Source organism: Cetorhinus maximus, chromosome 6 (genome assembly GCF_964194155.1).
Source record: "Cetorhinus maximus chromosome 6, sCetMax3.hap1.1, whole genome shotgun sequence".
NCBI lineage: Eukaryota > Metazoa > Chordata > Chondrichthyes > Lamniformes > Cetorhinidae > Cetorhinus > Cetorhinus maximus.
In genome coordinates, this window is record NC_135884.1 from 83,058,879 (window position 1) to 83,076,626 (window position 17,748).

The 17,748-nt window shown below is 40.8% G+C and overlaps 1 protein-coding gene across 6 annotated transcripts in view; it reads left to right on the forward strand.

The window, feature by feature from the left end:
• cnot1 (CCR4-NOT transcription complex, subunit 1) overlaps window positions 1-17,748 on the forward strand; it is a 190,227-nt gene that overhangs the window by 108,824 nt on the left and 63,655 nt on the right. For all 6 annotated transcript variants that reach the window (XM_078543933.1, XM_078543932.1, XM_078543931.1 and 3 more), the window contains 3 exons: window positions 3,092-3,378; window positions 15,420-15,498; window positions 16,485-16,715. In XM_078543933.1, coding sequence (XP_078400059.1) covers window positions 3,092-3,378; window positions 15,420-15,498; window positions 16,485-16,715 — 597 coding nt within the window. The remainder of the gene's footprint in view (window positions 1-3,091; window positions 3,379-15,419; window positions 15,499-16,484; window positions 16,716-17,748) is intronic.

Genomic DNA, 17,748 nt, shown 5'->3' on the forward strand with positions numbered 1-17,748 from the left:
AAAGTTTGTTCATTTTTGCCTCATTTGTTGGCATTGCTCTTTGTGAGTCGTTCTTGGTTGTTGCAGTGCTACATGCATAGTCTAAGCTGTGATTATTGCATTATTTTGTATTTGGCCCATGGGGTTGCATTCTACTCAAAACAGATGATATAATGTAGTGTTCATGAAAAAGTATACTTTTTATTTTCCAAGTTTAATGGAGATGCATTGGAATGAACAGGATAACCTTGGTACAGTGTCATGCAGAGGCCTGGTCTGGCATGGATGAATGTGTAAGCCAGTGGATGTGGACTTTATAAATTTATTTGGACTTTCAGAAGGCTTTCGACAGAGTCCCACATAAGAGATTAGCATATAAAATTAAAGCACAAGGGATTTGGGGTAGTGTATTGAGATGGATAGAAAACTGGTTGGCAGACAGGAAACAAAGAGTAGGAATAAACAGGTCTTTTTCTGAATGGCAGGCAGTGACCAGTGGGGTACCGCAGGGATCGGTGCTGGGACCCCAGCTATTCACAATATATATTAGTGATTTAGATGGAACTAAATGTAATATCTCCAAATTTGCAGATGACACACAGCTGGGTGGGAAGGTGAGCTGTGAGGAGGATGCAGAGATGCTTCAGTGTGATTTGGACAAGCTGAGTGAGTGGACAAATGCATGGCAGATGCAGTATAATGTGGATAAAATGTGAGGTTATCCACTTGGGTAGCAAAAACAGGAAGGCAGATTATTATCTTACTATAAATTGAGAGAGGGGAATGTGCAACAAAACTTGGGTGTTCTCGTACACCAGTCTCTGAAGATAAGCATGCAGGTGCAGCAGGTGGTAAAGAAGGCAAATGGTGTGTTGGCCTTCAGTGCGCAAGGATTTGAGTGCAGGAACAGGGATGTCTTGCTGCAATTATACAGGGCCTTGGTGAGACCACACTTGGAATATTGTGTGCAATTTTGGTCTCCTTATCTGAGGAAGGATGTTCTTGCTATAGAGGGAGTGCAACGAAGGTTTACCAGACTGATTCCTGTGATGGCGGGACTGACATGAGGAGAGATTGAGTCGGTTAGGATTATATTTGCTGGAGTTCAGAAGAATGAGGGGAGATCTCATAGAAACCTATAAAATTCTAACAGGACTAGACAGGGTAGATGCAGGCAGGATGTTCCTGATGGTGGGGGAGTCCAGAACCAGGGGTCACAGTCTGAGGATACGGGGTAGACCATTTAGGACTGAGATGAGGAGAAATTCTTTCACCCAGAGTGTGGTGAGCCTGTAGAATTCGCTACCACAGAAAGTATTTGAGGCCAAAACATTGTATGTTTTCAAGAAGGAGTTGGATATAGCTCTTGGGGCGAAAGGGATCAAAGGATATGGGGAGAAAGTGGGAACAGGCTATTGAATTGGATGATCAGCCATGATAATGAATGGTGGAGCAGGCTCGAAGGGCCAAATGGCCTGTTTCTTCTATGTCTATGTAACTGTAGGCCTTGAAAGGACAAGTGATTTTTTAAAAAGTAACATTTGTCATGGTCCAAGATGTTTATCTGCTGAGAATTAGATTTTCACTATCGGGTTTTTCCATATGTGAACATAGCCATGTGTTGACTTCCAGTCCAACAGCTGTCTTTCACCCAGGAACTGCAGAGAATTCTGCAGTTTAATACGTTCCTTTAGCAGCTACACTATCAGCAGGAGTGTGTGGAACTTCAGCCAGCTGTAGGATTGCATGAAGTTCATGGTAGCTTTTGAGGAGGAGTGATTTCCAAGTGCAAAATTCTGGTGTTTTTGAGATTGAATTGGTAAGAAGGGATAAAATCAAAGCATTATAAACTGCATTTCATTGAGTCTTTTGTCAGCCCAGCTGCGGTCACATGTGTATCTGGAAAACATACTTTTGAGTTTGCCACTGGTTGTAGGAGATGTGTGAATCAAGAATTAGAGGAACAAAAATATCATTAAACCCAATATAAAGGTGTTTAAGTTGACCTTCATAGCAATGAAGCATCCTTCCAGTCTCGTGCTTAAAATAACAGACACAACTGTGCTGGGTTTTGTCTGGTCCTTAGGATTTTGGTTGGAGCCTCTTGATCTCAGGCAAGAGATGATGTAGAAAAAGTTGTAGAATAATAACCTACTGTCCTAACCCTGAGAAAAGGTGAAACTGGGGCGGAAATACTGTAATTTCTAATGAATGCTATTTTTTAAAATTACTAACTCCCGAGTTGCTGGAGTAAGATGAAATTGACACATTGTGACACTGGCTAAACATTCCAAATGCATGAAATTGATTCTGGCTTAATATGAAGTGTGCCTGTGGTAGGTAATAAGTCCAGTGATCTGAAACCACAGGTTGGGATACATTGGAGAAATGGTTGGTTGGATTAAAATTGCATTTGAAAATATGTAATCCCAACATTTCCCTCCTAACAAAAGCTAGCTATTATTTCTAAATTGGCTGACTGAGAGTCCTAGTTATTAAAAAAAAATTCAGTTGGTGCCATTGTCATTACATTTTTTGTGATTTGAGTTCTTTCTAATCAACTGTTCAGTTGTACTGTCCATGATTTTCTTGGGGAAAGGTGAAAGTGAGGAGAAATGTTGTGTCGTGTTCCTGTTCCCATTACACTGCTGGTTGACTGTTCAAATATATTTCAGTTAAGAATTGCACAGACAACACATTCAGGAGACTCTCATCCCAGAAGTGAGGGAAATCACTGCACTTCCAACTTCATAGTTTTAACCACTTTAAAGCACAGCCCCATCATGTTGGAAAGTGGGACTTCTGTTAAGTAGATGGTTCAGTTAATTTCATTAATTGGAGACCCAGAAGCCCAAATTCAGGGTACACAGCAAAGTAACTGATAGTGTTAGATTTTTGTTAGGTAAGGACATCAAGTGCTGTGGAACAAAGGTGGGAAAATGGGTTTGTCGTGCACATCAACCATGATCTAATTGACTGGAGAACAGACCTGAGCAGCTGAATAGCCTAATTCTGTTCCTATATAACCGATTATTGCCATGCAGATACCATTTACTTTTTATGCTGACTCAGAAAAATGGTGCTGACTTCTTAAATTTCCTCCTTTCTGTAGGTTTTGGAAATGCTGCAAAGGTTTAAGGATTCCAGCATCAAACGTGAAAGGGAAGTTTTTAACTGTATGCTACGTAATCTCTTTGAGGAGTATCGCTTCTTCCCCCAGTACCCAGATAAGGAGCTGCACATCACTGCCTGCCTGTTTGGTGGAATTATCGAAAAAGGGCTGGTCACCTATATGGCATTGGGACTTGCACTGCGCTATGTTCTTGAAGCTTTGCGCAAACCTTTTGACTCCAAGATGTACTACTTCGGTATTGCTGCACTAGACAGATTTAAAAATAGGTATGTTTTATTTAAATTGTTTCTATATCAGAGTCTGGGTATGGGCAACTTCACTGAAGAAGAAAGTTGACTGAACAGTGATATCAAGAGTTCGGGCCACTGATTGGTCATGCTGGTAGCTTGTTTTCTGTTTTAATCTGTTTCAGAGAACACATGTATTTCATGGTATTTTCAGGATTAGAATTTGATCATAGCAAGGTGATTAGGTTTAAGCGTTGCCCTTTCTTATCTGGGGTCTAGTCTGTAATGTTGTAGTGAAATGAGTTATAGGTGATCTCATCCTAGGCCCTGGATGTGAATCCACATTGTGCATAATTTGACATGAATGTTGATGGTCTTGTTCAAATGAGTGGATGAAGTGCAAGTGTCACACTGTAGTTGTGGGGTCATCGTTGTTGGAGCATTACTGATGGACCTTGACTGAAATTAATTACAAAAACTGCAGGCATGTTTCATTTCTCAGTACTTCATACCCTTTTTGAAAGTGCAATTTATGTTTTGCATGTGCACTACTCTCATCAACCCTTTCCGTCACTTGTCTCAAAGTTGCCCAAACCGCCATCAGGAAATGAGGCTTGTAGCTACCCGGGATTATTCCCCCTTTTTTTTTAAATGTGGGTTTTACATTTGCAATCCTTCAGTCCTCTAGCATCACCCATTTATCCAATGAGGATTAGAAAGTTATGGTCAGAGCCTCTGCCAATTCCACCCTTACTTCCCTCAGTAACTTAGCATGTATCCCTGCTGGGCCAGGTGACTTTTCTGTTTTGAGGAATGCCGCAGTACCTTTATTGTTCATCTACTTTTATATGATCCAATACCGCCATTATTTCCTCCTCTACTGCTACATTGACGGCAGCCACTTCTCTAGTGTAAACAGGTACAAAGTGCTCATTTAGTAGCTTAGCCATATTCTGCACCTCCAGAAGAATATCCCCTTTTGGCCTCTAATCAGTCTCACCTTTCCTTTGATCACTCTTTTTACCCTTTTACAAATTTTTAATAGAGTTTTGGGTTCCTAAAAGTTAACCACTAATCTATTCCAACATTCTTCTCTTTGCCCTCTTTGTCCCATTTGTATATCTCCTCTCTACTTTCTGTGTCCAGCTTGACTCTTGACTGTATTATGAAACTTACAGTTGTCATAAGCCTCCTTTTTATGTTTTGTTTTAACTTCTATATCCTTAGCTATCCAGGGAGTTGACTCTGGATGTCATTCCTCTTTCCGCCTCCTAGTAATGTGGCCCCTGTACCTGAACCAACTCCTCTTTGAGATCCTCTCAGATACTGTTTTCCCAATCAATTTTTTGATTTCTATTCACCAGGGCCACACCCCTTTTCAACTCCGATGTTAGCTCTCCTCCATTTTACTATTTTTATTTTTGATTGTACCTTGTCGTTTTCTATGATTGTTCTAAACCTGATATTATCACTGTTCCCAACTGCTTCCCCACTGAAACATGCTCACTTGTTCCACTTCATGCCCCAGAACTAGATCCAGTGCTGTTTCCTTCCCCATTGGGCTGGAAGTGTTCCAAGAATTCCTCCCTCTCTTTGCCCTTTATATTGTTACCACTGTCCATATTATTATAATGGAAGTGCCTCCATTATCACTACTCTAACATTTTTTCTTCACTCAGGAGATTTGGATATTGCTGGCAAGGTCAACATTTATTGTCCGTCTGTAATTCAGCTGCAAATTTGCTCCTCTATATTCTTCCTGCTATTTTAGCCGACATTGTACACTCAGTGACTTAATAGCTCCTATATTAAGTCTAACCAAATAGACTCTTGGATTCATCAACTACATCATCTCTCTCCAGTACTGCAATAGTTTTTTCCGATCAATACAGCTGCCACCACCTTTTTCCCTTCCCTATTTTTGTGAAATACTGTACAGCTTTACAGTTTTACAGTACAGGTTTAACTCATAATTATCAGACAATTGGAAGGAAAAGAGGAAAGCATAACTCTCAGGCTCATATCAGAATGCATCTTACTGCAGCCTTGGAGTGAACTCATGATTTGAGATTAAACTCATGTAAAATGCTTGACTCAGGTTTTACATCGACCTGAATTCATTGACATGGGAGCATGGAAATAGTTCCAAAATCAGTGAACAAAAATTAATTTGGCAAATAGGAAAATACTGCAGAAGCTGGAAATCTGAAGTAAAAACAGAAAATGCGGCAAAGACCCAGGCCAGATGGCAGCTTGTGGATGGAGAAAGAATAAAAGTTCCAGATCGATGTCCTTTCATCAGAACTGGAAATTTTTTTTTATTCATTTGCGGGATGTGGGCATTGCTGGCTAGGCCAGCATTTATTGCCCATCCATAATTGCCCTTCAGAAAGTGGTGGTGAGCGCCTTCTTGAACCACTGCAGTCCATGTGGTGTGGGTATGCCGACAGTGCTGTTAGGGAGGGAGTTCCAGGATTTTGATCCAGTGACAGTGATCCACTCACCATCCCAAGTCAGGATGGTGAGTGACTTGGAGGGGAACTTTCAGGTGGTGGTGTTCCCAAGTATCTGTTTATCTGTTGCCTTTGCCCTCTGAGATGGCCAAGTGTGTGGAAGATGCTGCCTAAGGAGGCTTGGTGAGTTCCTGCAGTGCATCTTGTAGATGGTACACACTGCTGCCACTGTACGTTGGTTGGGGAAGGAGTGAATGTTTGTGGATGGGGTGCCAATCAAGCAGGCTGCTTTGTCCTGGACGGTATCAAGTTTCTTGAGTGTGGTCGGAGCTGCACTTGTCCAGGCAAGTGGAGATTATTCCATCACACTCCTGACTTGTGCCTTGTAGATGGCGGTCAGTCTTTGAGAAGTCAGGAGGTGAGTTACTTGCCGCAGGAATCCTAGCCCTTGACCTGCTCTTGCAGCCACGGTATTTAAATGGCTAGCCCAATTCAGTTTCTACCCCCAGGATGCTGATGGTGGGGGGTTCAGTGATGATAATGCCTTTGAATGTCAAGGGCTGTTGGTTGGATTCTCTCTTGTTGGAGTTGGTCATTGCCCGGCACTTGTGTGGTGAAAATGTTACTTACCACTTGTCAGCCCAGGCCTGGATATTGTCCAGGTCTTGCTGCATTGGACATGGACTGCTTCAATATCTGGGGAGTTGCAAATGGTGCTGAACATTGTGCAATCATTAGCGAACATCCCACTTCTAATCTTATGTTGGAAGGAAAGTTATTGATGATGCAGTTGAAGATGGTTGGGCCTTGAAGACTATCCTAAGGAATTCTGCAGAGATGTTCTGGAACTGAGATGATTGACCTCCAACAACCATGACCATCTTCCTTTGTGCTAGGTATGACTCCAGCCAGTAGAGAGCTTTCACTCTGATTCTCATTGACTTCAGTTTTGCTCGGGCTCCTTGATGCCACATTCGGTCAAATGCTGCTTTGATGCCAGGGTTAAGAAATGTAACAAGTTTTAAGCAAGTGTCGAGGTAGGGGAAGAGGGTTAAAAACAAGAGGAAGGATCTACCATAGGTTGGATGCCAGAGAGGTTAAATTTAAAAAAGAGATGCAAAGCAAAAGGAGATGGTGATGAGACAGGTAAAGAAACAAAGGATTGGTCTGGAGGAGATCTAAATGGGAGTAATTGTCATCAACAGCTGCCATTTGAAAAAAATGGGGCTGTGGTTATGATCTCTAATTAAACTCAATGTTGAGTTCGGATGGCAAAAAGATGATGTATTATTCTTCAAGCTTGCATTGATCTTCATTAGAACGGTGTAGGAAGCTGAGACAGGAGAGATTAGAGTGAGAGCAAGGCTGAGAATTAGCGATGGGTGACCAGAAGCTTGGTCACCTGGTCACATTTACAGATTGAACAGTGTCCCTTGTACAGGTACATAAGAATTTGGAGTGGGGGTAGGCTATTCAGCCCCTCCAGCCTCCTCTGCCTTTCAGTTAGATCATGGCTGATCTTCTACCTCAATACCAATTACCCACAATATCCCCATAGCCCTTAATGTCATTACTATCTAGAAATCTGTCGATTTCTGTCTGAACATACGCAATGACGAGCCTCCACAGCTCTCTAGGGTATAGAATTCCATTCCAAAAATTTCCCATCTTTTAGGTGAAGTTCTTCCTCATCTCAGTCCTAAATGGCCTTTATCTTGTCTGAGACTCTGTGTCCCCTGGTTCTAGATCCCCAGCCAGGGACAACATCCTTCCTGCATCTACCTTGTCGAGACCTGTTTAAAAAAAAAAAAAAAAATTTTGTATGTTTCAATTAGATCACCTCTCATTCTTCTAAACTCGAGAATACACACCCAGTCTCCTCAATCTCTCCCCATAGGACAGCTCCGCCATCCCAGGAATCAGTCTGGTGAACCTTCATTGCACTCGCTCAATGGCAAGTATAACCTACCTTGGGTAAGGAGACCAGAACTGTCCGCTGTACTCCACATGTGATCTCAACAAGGCTCTATACATTTGCAGCAAGACTTCTTGACGCATGTACTCAAATCCTTTTGCAATAAAGCCAACATTGCCTTCCTAATTGCTTGCTGCACCTGCATGTTAGCTTTCAGTGACTCAAGGCCAACTGGGTCTCTTTTGACATCGATACTTGCTTATCTCTCACCATTTAAAAAATACTCTGCATTTTTGTTTTTCCTACCAAAGTGGATAACTTCACATGTTTTCACATTATATTCTTTCTGCCATGCTCGTAACACTGACTCAACCTGTCCAAATCTCCTTCAAGCCTCTGCATCCTCCTCACAATTCACATTCCCACCAACTTTTGTATCATCAAACTTGGAAATATTACATTTGGCCCCCACATCCAAATCATTGATATAGATTGTGAATAGCTGGGGCCCAAGCACTGACCCTTGCAATACCCCACTAGTCACAGCCTGCCAATCTGAGAATGACCCATTTATTCCTACTGTTTTCTGCCTGTTAACCAATTATCAATCTATGCCCGCATATTACCCCCAATCCCATGCCCTCTAATTTGTTCACTAACCTCTTGTGTAGGACCTTATTGAAAGCCTTCTGAAAAGCCAAATACATCTCATCTACTGATATCCCCCTTATCTATTTTGCTACTTGCATCCTCAAAAAATTCCAACAGGTTTGTCAAATATTATTTCCCTTTCATAAATCCATGTTGACTTTGCCCAATCCTACCATTATTTTCTAAGCCTTCAGTTATTACATCCTTTATAATAGAGTCTAGCATTTTTCTTACTACTGATGTCAGACTAACAGGCCTGCAGCTCCCTGTTTTCTCTCCCTCCTTTTTTAAAACAGGGGTTATGTTTGCTATCTTCCAATATGTAGGAACCATTTCAGAATTTACAAAAATTTGGAAGATGACCACCAATGCATCCACTATCTCTACAGCCATCTTTTTCAACACACTGGGATGTGGATCATCAGGTCCAAGGGATTTATCAACTTTCAGTCCCATTCATTTTGCCAGTATTACCTTTTTACTAATGCTAATTTCTTTTAGTTCCTCGTTCCTGTTCGTCCCATGGTTCTATAGTATTTCTGGGATTTTTTTGTACCTTCCTTCGTGAACTAAACACACTATTTGTTTAGTTTCTCTGCCATTTCTTTATTCCCCATTATAAATTCTCCTGTTTGCCTGTAACGGGCCTCCATTTGTCTTTGCTCATCTTTTCCTTTTTAGAAACCTATGGAAGCTTTTACAGTCCGTTTTTATATTTCTTGCTTGTTTACTTCTTTATTGGTTCCTTGGTTCTCCTTTGCTGAATTCTAAAAAGCTTCCAGTTGTTACGTGTACTACTTTTTTAGGCAACTTTATAAGCCTCTTCCTTTTATTTAATACAATCTTTAACTTCTCTTGTTACCCACGGTTGGATCACTTTACCTATTGGTGTTTTGTGCCTCAAAGGAATGTATATTTGTTGTAAACCGTGTATAATTATTTAAATACTAGCCATTGTCTATCTACCATCGTGCCTTTTAATGTAGCTTCCCAATCTCCCACAGCCAACTTGCCCCTCATAACTTTGTAGTTTCCTTTGTTTAGATTTAAGACCCTAGGTTCGGATTGAACGGCATCATTTTCGAACTTAATGTAAAATTCTATCATATTATGGTCATTCTTCCCTAAAGGCTTTTTTACAACAAGGGTATTAATTAGACATTTCTCACTGCACAATACTAGATCGAAAATAGCCTGTTCCCTCGTTGGTTCTTCAACATTGTGTTTTAGAAAACCATCTTGTAGACATTACAGGAATTCGCCTTTTACAGCATTAGTGCTAATTTGGTTTACCCAGTCTATATATGGATTGAAGTCCCTCATGATTACTGTATTACCCTTGTTATATGCACCTCTAATTTCTTGATTTATACCGTGCCCTACCTTACCACTACTGTTTGATGGCCTATGAGTAAGTGCCATCATGCCCCTTGCTGTTTCTTAGCTCCATCCAAACTGATTCTACATCTTGATCTTCCAATCTAGGATCCTCTGTCACCAATGTACAGATCTCAATCTTTACTAATAGTGCCACCCCACCTTATTGTCCTTTTTGCCTATCCTCCCTATATGTTGAATACGCTTGAACATTCAGTTCCCAGCCTTGGCCACCGTGCAGCCACGTCTCCTTAATGGCAATTAGATCACACCCATTTACTTCTATTTGTGCCATCAATTCATCTACAATTGAATCCCCTACCACTATTGCTCCTCCATTCTTCTTCCTCTCCTTCCATGCAGCTGAGCCACATACTGTTCCACAGACTTGGCCACACTCATTTGAGGAATCACCATCCTCACCAGTATCCAAAACGGAAAACGGGTTAGTGAATGAGATGGATTCAGGAGACTCCCACACTACCTGCCTGGTCCTGCCAGACATTTTGGCAGTCATCCATTTCCCCCTCTGCCCCCTCTCCCTTAACCTGTAGTGTGACCATCTTCATAAATGTGCAATCTACATAGTTCCCAGCCTCGTGGATACACCACAGTCACTCCAGCTGTCACTCAAGTTCCGAAACCCAAAGCTCAAGTTTCTGCAGCTGGTGACACTTGCTGCACATGTGGTCATCTGGACCATGGGAAGCGTCCTTGACTTTCCACGTTACAGGACGGACATTCCACATGGCCGAGCTGTCCTGCCATGCTTTAACTTTATAGATTATTATAAACCTAGAGATTAGAAACCTAGACCCTACTGTTCTAATAAGGTTTACTACTGCTAGTAAACCTTACTACTACTAGTAAAATCTTAGAATTACTGCTAAATTACCTGAGTTTTGGAAGATAAGAGCAAAATGCTCACCAACTAATCACTTACCTGTTTCCCTATGATGTCACACTTTGAATTTTTCTCAGAACACAGCCAGTCCACAGACTGAGCCCCTGGCTCTTTTAAACTGGTCTGCCGCTCTCCACTCTCTTTTCTTCACTCAAAGTTAAGGTAACTCCTTAGGGACCGGCAGCCCCTCCCTCTCAGCAGCCAATTCCTAAGCTTTCATTCCGTGATTGCTATCTTTATGCTTGCTTACCAAAAACCATTTATTAGAGTGGATTTCAAATCCCTCCATAGCCTCACCGTTCCCTGTCTTTTTTTCTGTAATCTCAAACCCAACAAAATATCTGTGCTCCTCTAATTCTAGCCTCTTGTGCATCCCCAGTTTTAACCTCTCTACCATTGGTGGCTGCGCCTTCAGTTGTTTAGGCCCTTAGTTCTGTAATTCCCTCTGTACACCTGTCTGGGAATGTAACTGGTCTCCTCCTTCTGGAGATCTTCCCTTCATGGCTTCCAACCTCATAGTCTCCCAACCCCACCCTGCCTGCTTCCAACTTCTCCCCAAGATCCACAAACAGGCCCATCATCTCAGTCTGTTCTTGCACCATGGAACTGATTTCTTTCTATCTCGGCTCTTTTTTCACTCTACCTCACCCAGTCTCTTCCCAACTTCATTCCTGACTCTTCTAAGGCTTTCCACTCCATCAACCATTTCACTTTCCTAGCCCTGTCTTCCTCCTTTCATCATGGACATCTAATTCATCTGCATTTCTATCCCCTCAGGTCAATCTGTTGGGCTCTTTGTTTCTCCCTTGGACAGAAGCCCAACCAGTCTCCATCCCCCACCATCACCCTCCACCTGGCTAAACTTGTTCTCATGTTGAACAACAACTCCTCTGACTCAGCTCGCTTCCTCCAAATAAAAGGTGTTGCTATGGAAGCTAACTGTGCCTATCATTTTGAGGAGTATGTGGAATATTCTGTTTCTGTCCTGCTCAGGTCCCCTCCCTCATCTTTGTGCTGTAATGATGACTGTATTGGTGCTGTTTCCTGCTCTTGTTCTGAACTGGAAAATTTCATTAACTTCGCTTCCAAATCTTTCTCTTGACATCACATGGTCCACTTTGTCATTTCTGGAGATAAGCTATTGACCGATATCTACTATAAGCCACCTGATTCCCACAGCTATCTTGACTTTGCACCCCTCCTCCTTAAGAATTCTGTTTAGTGCTCCCAGTTTCTGTTGCATCTCTTCTGACAATAACACCCTCCATATCTGTGCTCCTGAGTTGTCTTCCTTTTGCCTCATCTAAGGATTTCCCCCCACTTGGTTGATAGGACACTCAACTGTGTCTGTTCCATTTCTCAGACTTCTCTCACTTACCCCACCCTCCTGGAACCATCTTCCACTGCACTAGTCTCCACGTTTGATGGGATCATCCTCTGCCGTCTCTAGTGTGATTTCACCACCAAAAACATTTTCCCCCCCTTCTCTTTCAGCATTTTGAAAGGACCCTCTGCTATACTTAAATTGCCCTCGACAGGGACAGACAAGAAGGACTGAGTTAGATTTACTGTGTATTTGTGTAAATGTACGCTGCGTGATAAATAAGATTAGTGAATTGCGTAATTAAATATTTGGAAATATGATGTGGGGATAGTGGAAACCTGGCTTGAAAAAGGGCAGGATTCGGTATAAATATTAATGAATTTAAGATATTCAGGAAAGATTGGGAAGAAAAAAAGTGGGAATGGCAATATTGATTAAGGAAAATGTGCTGGAGAGAGAGGATGCCCTGGGGTAAAGGGTCAAGGACAAAATCTATTTGGCTAATGTTTAAAAAAAACAATAGACGTGCAATTGCACTACTGAGTATATTCTATAGGCCACCAACTAGTGGGATAGATATAGAGAAGTAAATTTGCAAGGAAATTATAGAGAGCAGCAAGAGCTATCCCAATCTATATTAGAATAATTACTAGTGTAAAGGGCAGAGAGAGGCAAGGGTTCCTGAAGTGTGTTTAAGAGCATTTTCTATATCAGAATTTTTCTAGCCTAAAGGATACGTTGCTGAATTTGGCTCTGGGCCATGAGATGGATCAAGTGTAGTAGGGGAACATTTGGAAACAATTATTATAGTATCACAGGGTTTAGATTAGCTATGGAAAAAGGAGCAATCTAAAGTTTTTTTAAAAAACTAACTTGGAGGAATGCCAATTTCATTGAGTGAATCTGCACCAGTAAATTGGAATCGAAGATTGGCAGGCAAAATTTTAATTGAACAATGGGTGGCCTTTAAGGATTAGATGTTTCGGGGATAATCCAGGTACATTCCCACAATGGAGCACGGTAGGGCAATCAAAGCCAGAGCTCCTTGGATGACCGAGAAGTGTGAAGTCATACATTTTGGTAGGAAGATTGAGGAGAGGCAAGAAAATCATAAAGGTGTAATACTAAAGTGGGTGCAGGAATAGAGAGATCTGGGGGGTGGTATATGTTCACAAATCATTGAAGCTGACAGGGCAGTTTGAAAAGGTGGTTAAAAAGGTATGAGAGGTCCTGGGCTTTAAAAATAGAGGTAAAGGGTACAAAAGCAAGTAAGTAGTGTTGAACCTTTTATAAAAGCACTGGTTTGGCCTCAGTTAGAGTATTGTGTCCAATTCTGGGCACTGCACCTTAGGAAGGCACTTTGCCTTGCCACGAGGAACATGTTCAATTCAGTGCCAGCGCGATTCCAGATATGTAGGCCATATATCCCAGTGAGTGGCTGATCGAAGCAAACATGTTCTTTGGCTGTAAATAATAGGCAGAGTGCAGAGCGTACTCAACTATCCTGTGCTTGCAAAACCCAAAACAAAATGTCTACTATTAGATGTGATTCCACAATTGGGCAGCAGTTGATAATTCAAGTTTACACCTCCACTAGACTCAACCTTTGTTTCTTTGCCTGTTCCATTTTCTATCTCCTTTTATTTTACACCATCATCCCTTTTGTCATTGACTCTCTCCTGTCTTTACCCAATCATAGGACTTCCCTATGGTCTTCCTCCATTTTTCCCCTGTCTCTGTGCTTAAAGCCTGTTGCATCTATAACTTTATCCAGTTCTGATGAAAGGTTAGAGACCTGGAACTTAACTCTTTCTCCATTCACAGATGCTGCCAGCCGTACCAGCATTTTATGTTTTATTTCAAAAGTTAATTGGAGCAGGTTGTTAGTTAAGATGCTGGCCTTAGTTGAACCAAATCCTTTAAATAGGATTTTTTTTTTCTTTTGTAATTCACTAGAATAATTAGATTGAGTAGATCATTCCTACAGTGCATACCTCCAAGTTTGATGGAGAGTCCTTATAATATGAAATATAATATGAATTGCTTGACACTGATGCAACATGTGTAGCAGTACCTGTGGCTGTCTATCAGCAAGAGCTGATTTGATCCCTATTACATTATTTTTGTAATTACGGTGGTGCCCTTATGTTAGGATAGCGAACAATACAGAACACAACCATGGGCAAATTCCCTGAAATGCACACCCTTTGTTTAACCAGTTCTATTTTGGAATAGTTCTCATGCTACAGTACCGAAATTGTGAACGGCACTATTTGAACATTAACGTGTCAGTGCAAAAAACGTGATTTATTCAGATTTCTTCTGTGCTACTCTGGCATGTTCCTAATGGCACTCAGCATTTTGTGGTATTTGTACAGTTGAATTTTAGGCTTGGAATTCCTCATTGGCTTGTGAAGTATTTTCTTTGGTGATTGCTACTTCATTGAAAAAAATAGCAAAATACTGTGAATGCTGAAAATCTGAAATAAAAGCAGAAAATGTTGGAAATGCTCAACATCTGTGGACAAAGCTCTGGTCATCAACCCGATATGTTTCACCTGTTTCTCTCCTCAGATGCTGCTAGACCTGCTAAGTATTTGCAGCATTTTCAGTTTTTATTGCTGCTTTGAATATGTTTTGAGTAATATGATCTTGATAAGTTTAAGATTCGAAATTAATAATCCCCAAGCATATAAACCATACAGTACTGGACTGGAGTTTTTTTAAATACTAGGTTACATTAGCAGAGGGTAATGTATAAATCTGAAGAAGCTTTACTGTACAACCTATTTGTCAGAAACTCCCTTCCCTCACCCACTCAGCTGACCTTCAATCTTCAGTCCTGGATTAAAATAATACACCACATGGGACATTATTACCCTTGAGAAGTTAGACCTCAACCATCATGATGGTTCTAGGTGCAACAATGACCCACCGGGATGATTGTGTGTTGGATATTTATTATGAGTAAATGTTAAAGTTGTGCTCATTTTGTTTAGAAAGGAAACTTTTAGATGACCTGACCTGAAGGTTTCATGCATGAAGGGGACTGATTAAGTTGACTCGGGTAAATTGATCCCTTTGGTGAAGGTTTCATCTGCCAGTATAAGTTTAAAAAAAATAAGGTGTAAGAAGCGAAATTGGTGTAGTAATTAGTGAACAACTTAGATGTGGGCAGGAGCAATTGGATTTATTTCTGAAGAGAATGGATTATGTCAAGGCTTGATACATAATGCCCTTTTTTCTATTAAAAGTTCTTGGAGTGTTACACTGCTACTGTGAGCTCATAGTGTTGAATGCTATACCTTCTGAAAAGCAATTATAAGCTTTGTATGAAGGTACAGTATATATCATCAATCATATTCTTGCATGGTATAATTATCTTTTTTAGTAATATGAATGCCTGCCTGAACACTACCCCAGTTACTCTAATGATGAACTCTGGTCTGATTATAGATTGAAGGACTATCCCCAGTATTGTCAGCACTTGGCTTCTATTGGCCACTTCTTACAGTTTCCTCATCATTTACAGGAGGTAAGTGGTGCTCCAATAATGGTTTGAGTGTTTTTGTAACCATATTGTGGCAATGTCACCACAGTTTTCATTCTGACACCCATAACCAGTAGTCTTCATGGGTGTGGTGGTCTCCTTGGTTGAGCCAACTTGCAAGTGTGACTTTTTTTTGTGTGAATTGTTTATGCATGGGACTGAAATCTGATTTTGATGAATATAAAAAATGCAGAACTTGGGTTTTTACAGCATTTCATTGCATATCAGTATGCCCCAAAACATTTTCTACTTAGAGGTAATTTGCTATGTACAGAAGCTGTTGTATGTTTCAGCACAGCTAGCTTCCATTGCTGTCAAAAAGTCTTATCTGAGTTACTATGAGCTTCATGTCCTTTTGCTCTAGAGTGGGCTATTTGTGTCAACTCTTCCCTTGCCTACCTGCCAATTTCTTCTCTGATCACCTGAATAGGTGAGTTCTTTCCTGGAGCCTAATTCCACGGTAATCTTGCCCAAGTAGCCAGTGATTCGGTGGACTGTGGACGGCATTGTAGGTATGTCTTATCCTGGCCTTTACTGACGTCCACATGTGTTTCCAGAATGGGTCTCTAAAGAGGGATCAGGACTTCGGACTAATCTTTTTTTCCCCCTTTCACCCTCTGTCTAGCCCAGTGGTTCAGGGCAATTGTAGTGTCTACTAGCACCACTGTCCCCATTTCCAAACTGAAATCAATTAAACCCAAAGCCAGGAATTGAACCCGGGACCTATATTGATAACTTACTTCTACTTGTGGGAGTGTTTTCACTATAGTGACAATAGGGGAGTTTTAAGCCTTTGTTTGGTTAAAGCAGGGGAGCAGTAGTTTCCAATTTGAGGTAGACTAGGTACATTTGTTTCAGGGTTATGTGGTTTTATCAAAAACATTGACTTCTAGGTACATTACAGTAATTTTACATCAGTTAGAAATAATAAGTATTACTATTCGTTTTAAATGTTTTTGCATTTGTTTCAGTACATTGAGTATGGCCAGCAGTCCAGAGACCCTCCTGTGAAAATGCAAGGTAGCATTACAACTCCTGGCAGTATTGCATTGGCCCAGGCTCAGGCCCAAGCACAGGCTCAGAATAAGACCCCCCTCACCAGACAAGTCAGCGCCATTGTAACCACGTCCACAACCACTACCGTGACCAAAGCCACTACAGTTACCAGGCCGACTGGAGTGAGCTTTAAGAAAGATGTACCTGTGAGTAATTTAATGGTTTTACATTGTGACCAGTGATGGAGCTGTTTCAAAATAATGTTCTTTAACTTTCAGAAACTTAGTTTGCTCTCTACGCTAAGAAGTTCCAGATTGCTTTCAAATTTATAATTGACTCTCAGGTACTGAAATATATATTGTTAGCATTGGACAGTAACAGAATGACAGTGGCTATTGTAAAATGTTTTCTGTACATTTTTTTTACATTCTATATTCTTCCTCTACCCACACTTTTGGTGGGAGAAGGAGTGAGATCTGTTGATTAATTTGTCACTTCATTAGATTCTAACTATCATTGTTTTAGTATGATACTGGATTTCACAAGATTTGTGAACAGGGCACATATCTATCAATGGCATCCAAGTAACTTCAAAGCTCACTTAGGCTTTTATCAAACTTGATGCCTAATTTCCCCTTCTGAACACTTGCATGCTAGAACTATTGCTTTTATTGAGTGGTGTTCATGTAAATATTTCATACCTCAAGCAGAAACTTTTGAGCTGTAACTTTGCCTTTTAAAAGGATTTTGCCCTGTTTGTAGTTTCTTTGTAACACCAGACCTGGTGTTTTTATATTGCTCTCTTCCTATAAACAAAGTACCTGAAATGTTAACCAAAGCACTTAAATGTGAGTTAGAATATTCACACTAAAATGTCCAGCTAATGCAAAATTTCAACTTAAACTGAGCCATACAAATGACAGAAACCAAATACTCAAATCTACCTGGCCCAATAGGATATTTGCATGTCTGCATTTGTGATAGTTTAAAACCCTCTACGAATGATTTTCACATACCTGGGTATTTTACGTCCTCTGTTTCTCTATTAATGTTTGGAAGTTAATAAAAGGAACCACGATAAATGATGGTTGTTCTGCTACTGTAATACTCATGGCTTTAAATGTCCTTGATGGTAATGTTGAACTCTCTTTCCAAAATTAACCTCTTATTGTGGCTGCCAACTCTTTCAAACCTGCAGCAAATTAATCGTTTATACCTGTAGAGTTTTTACACTGGAGG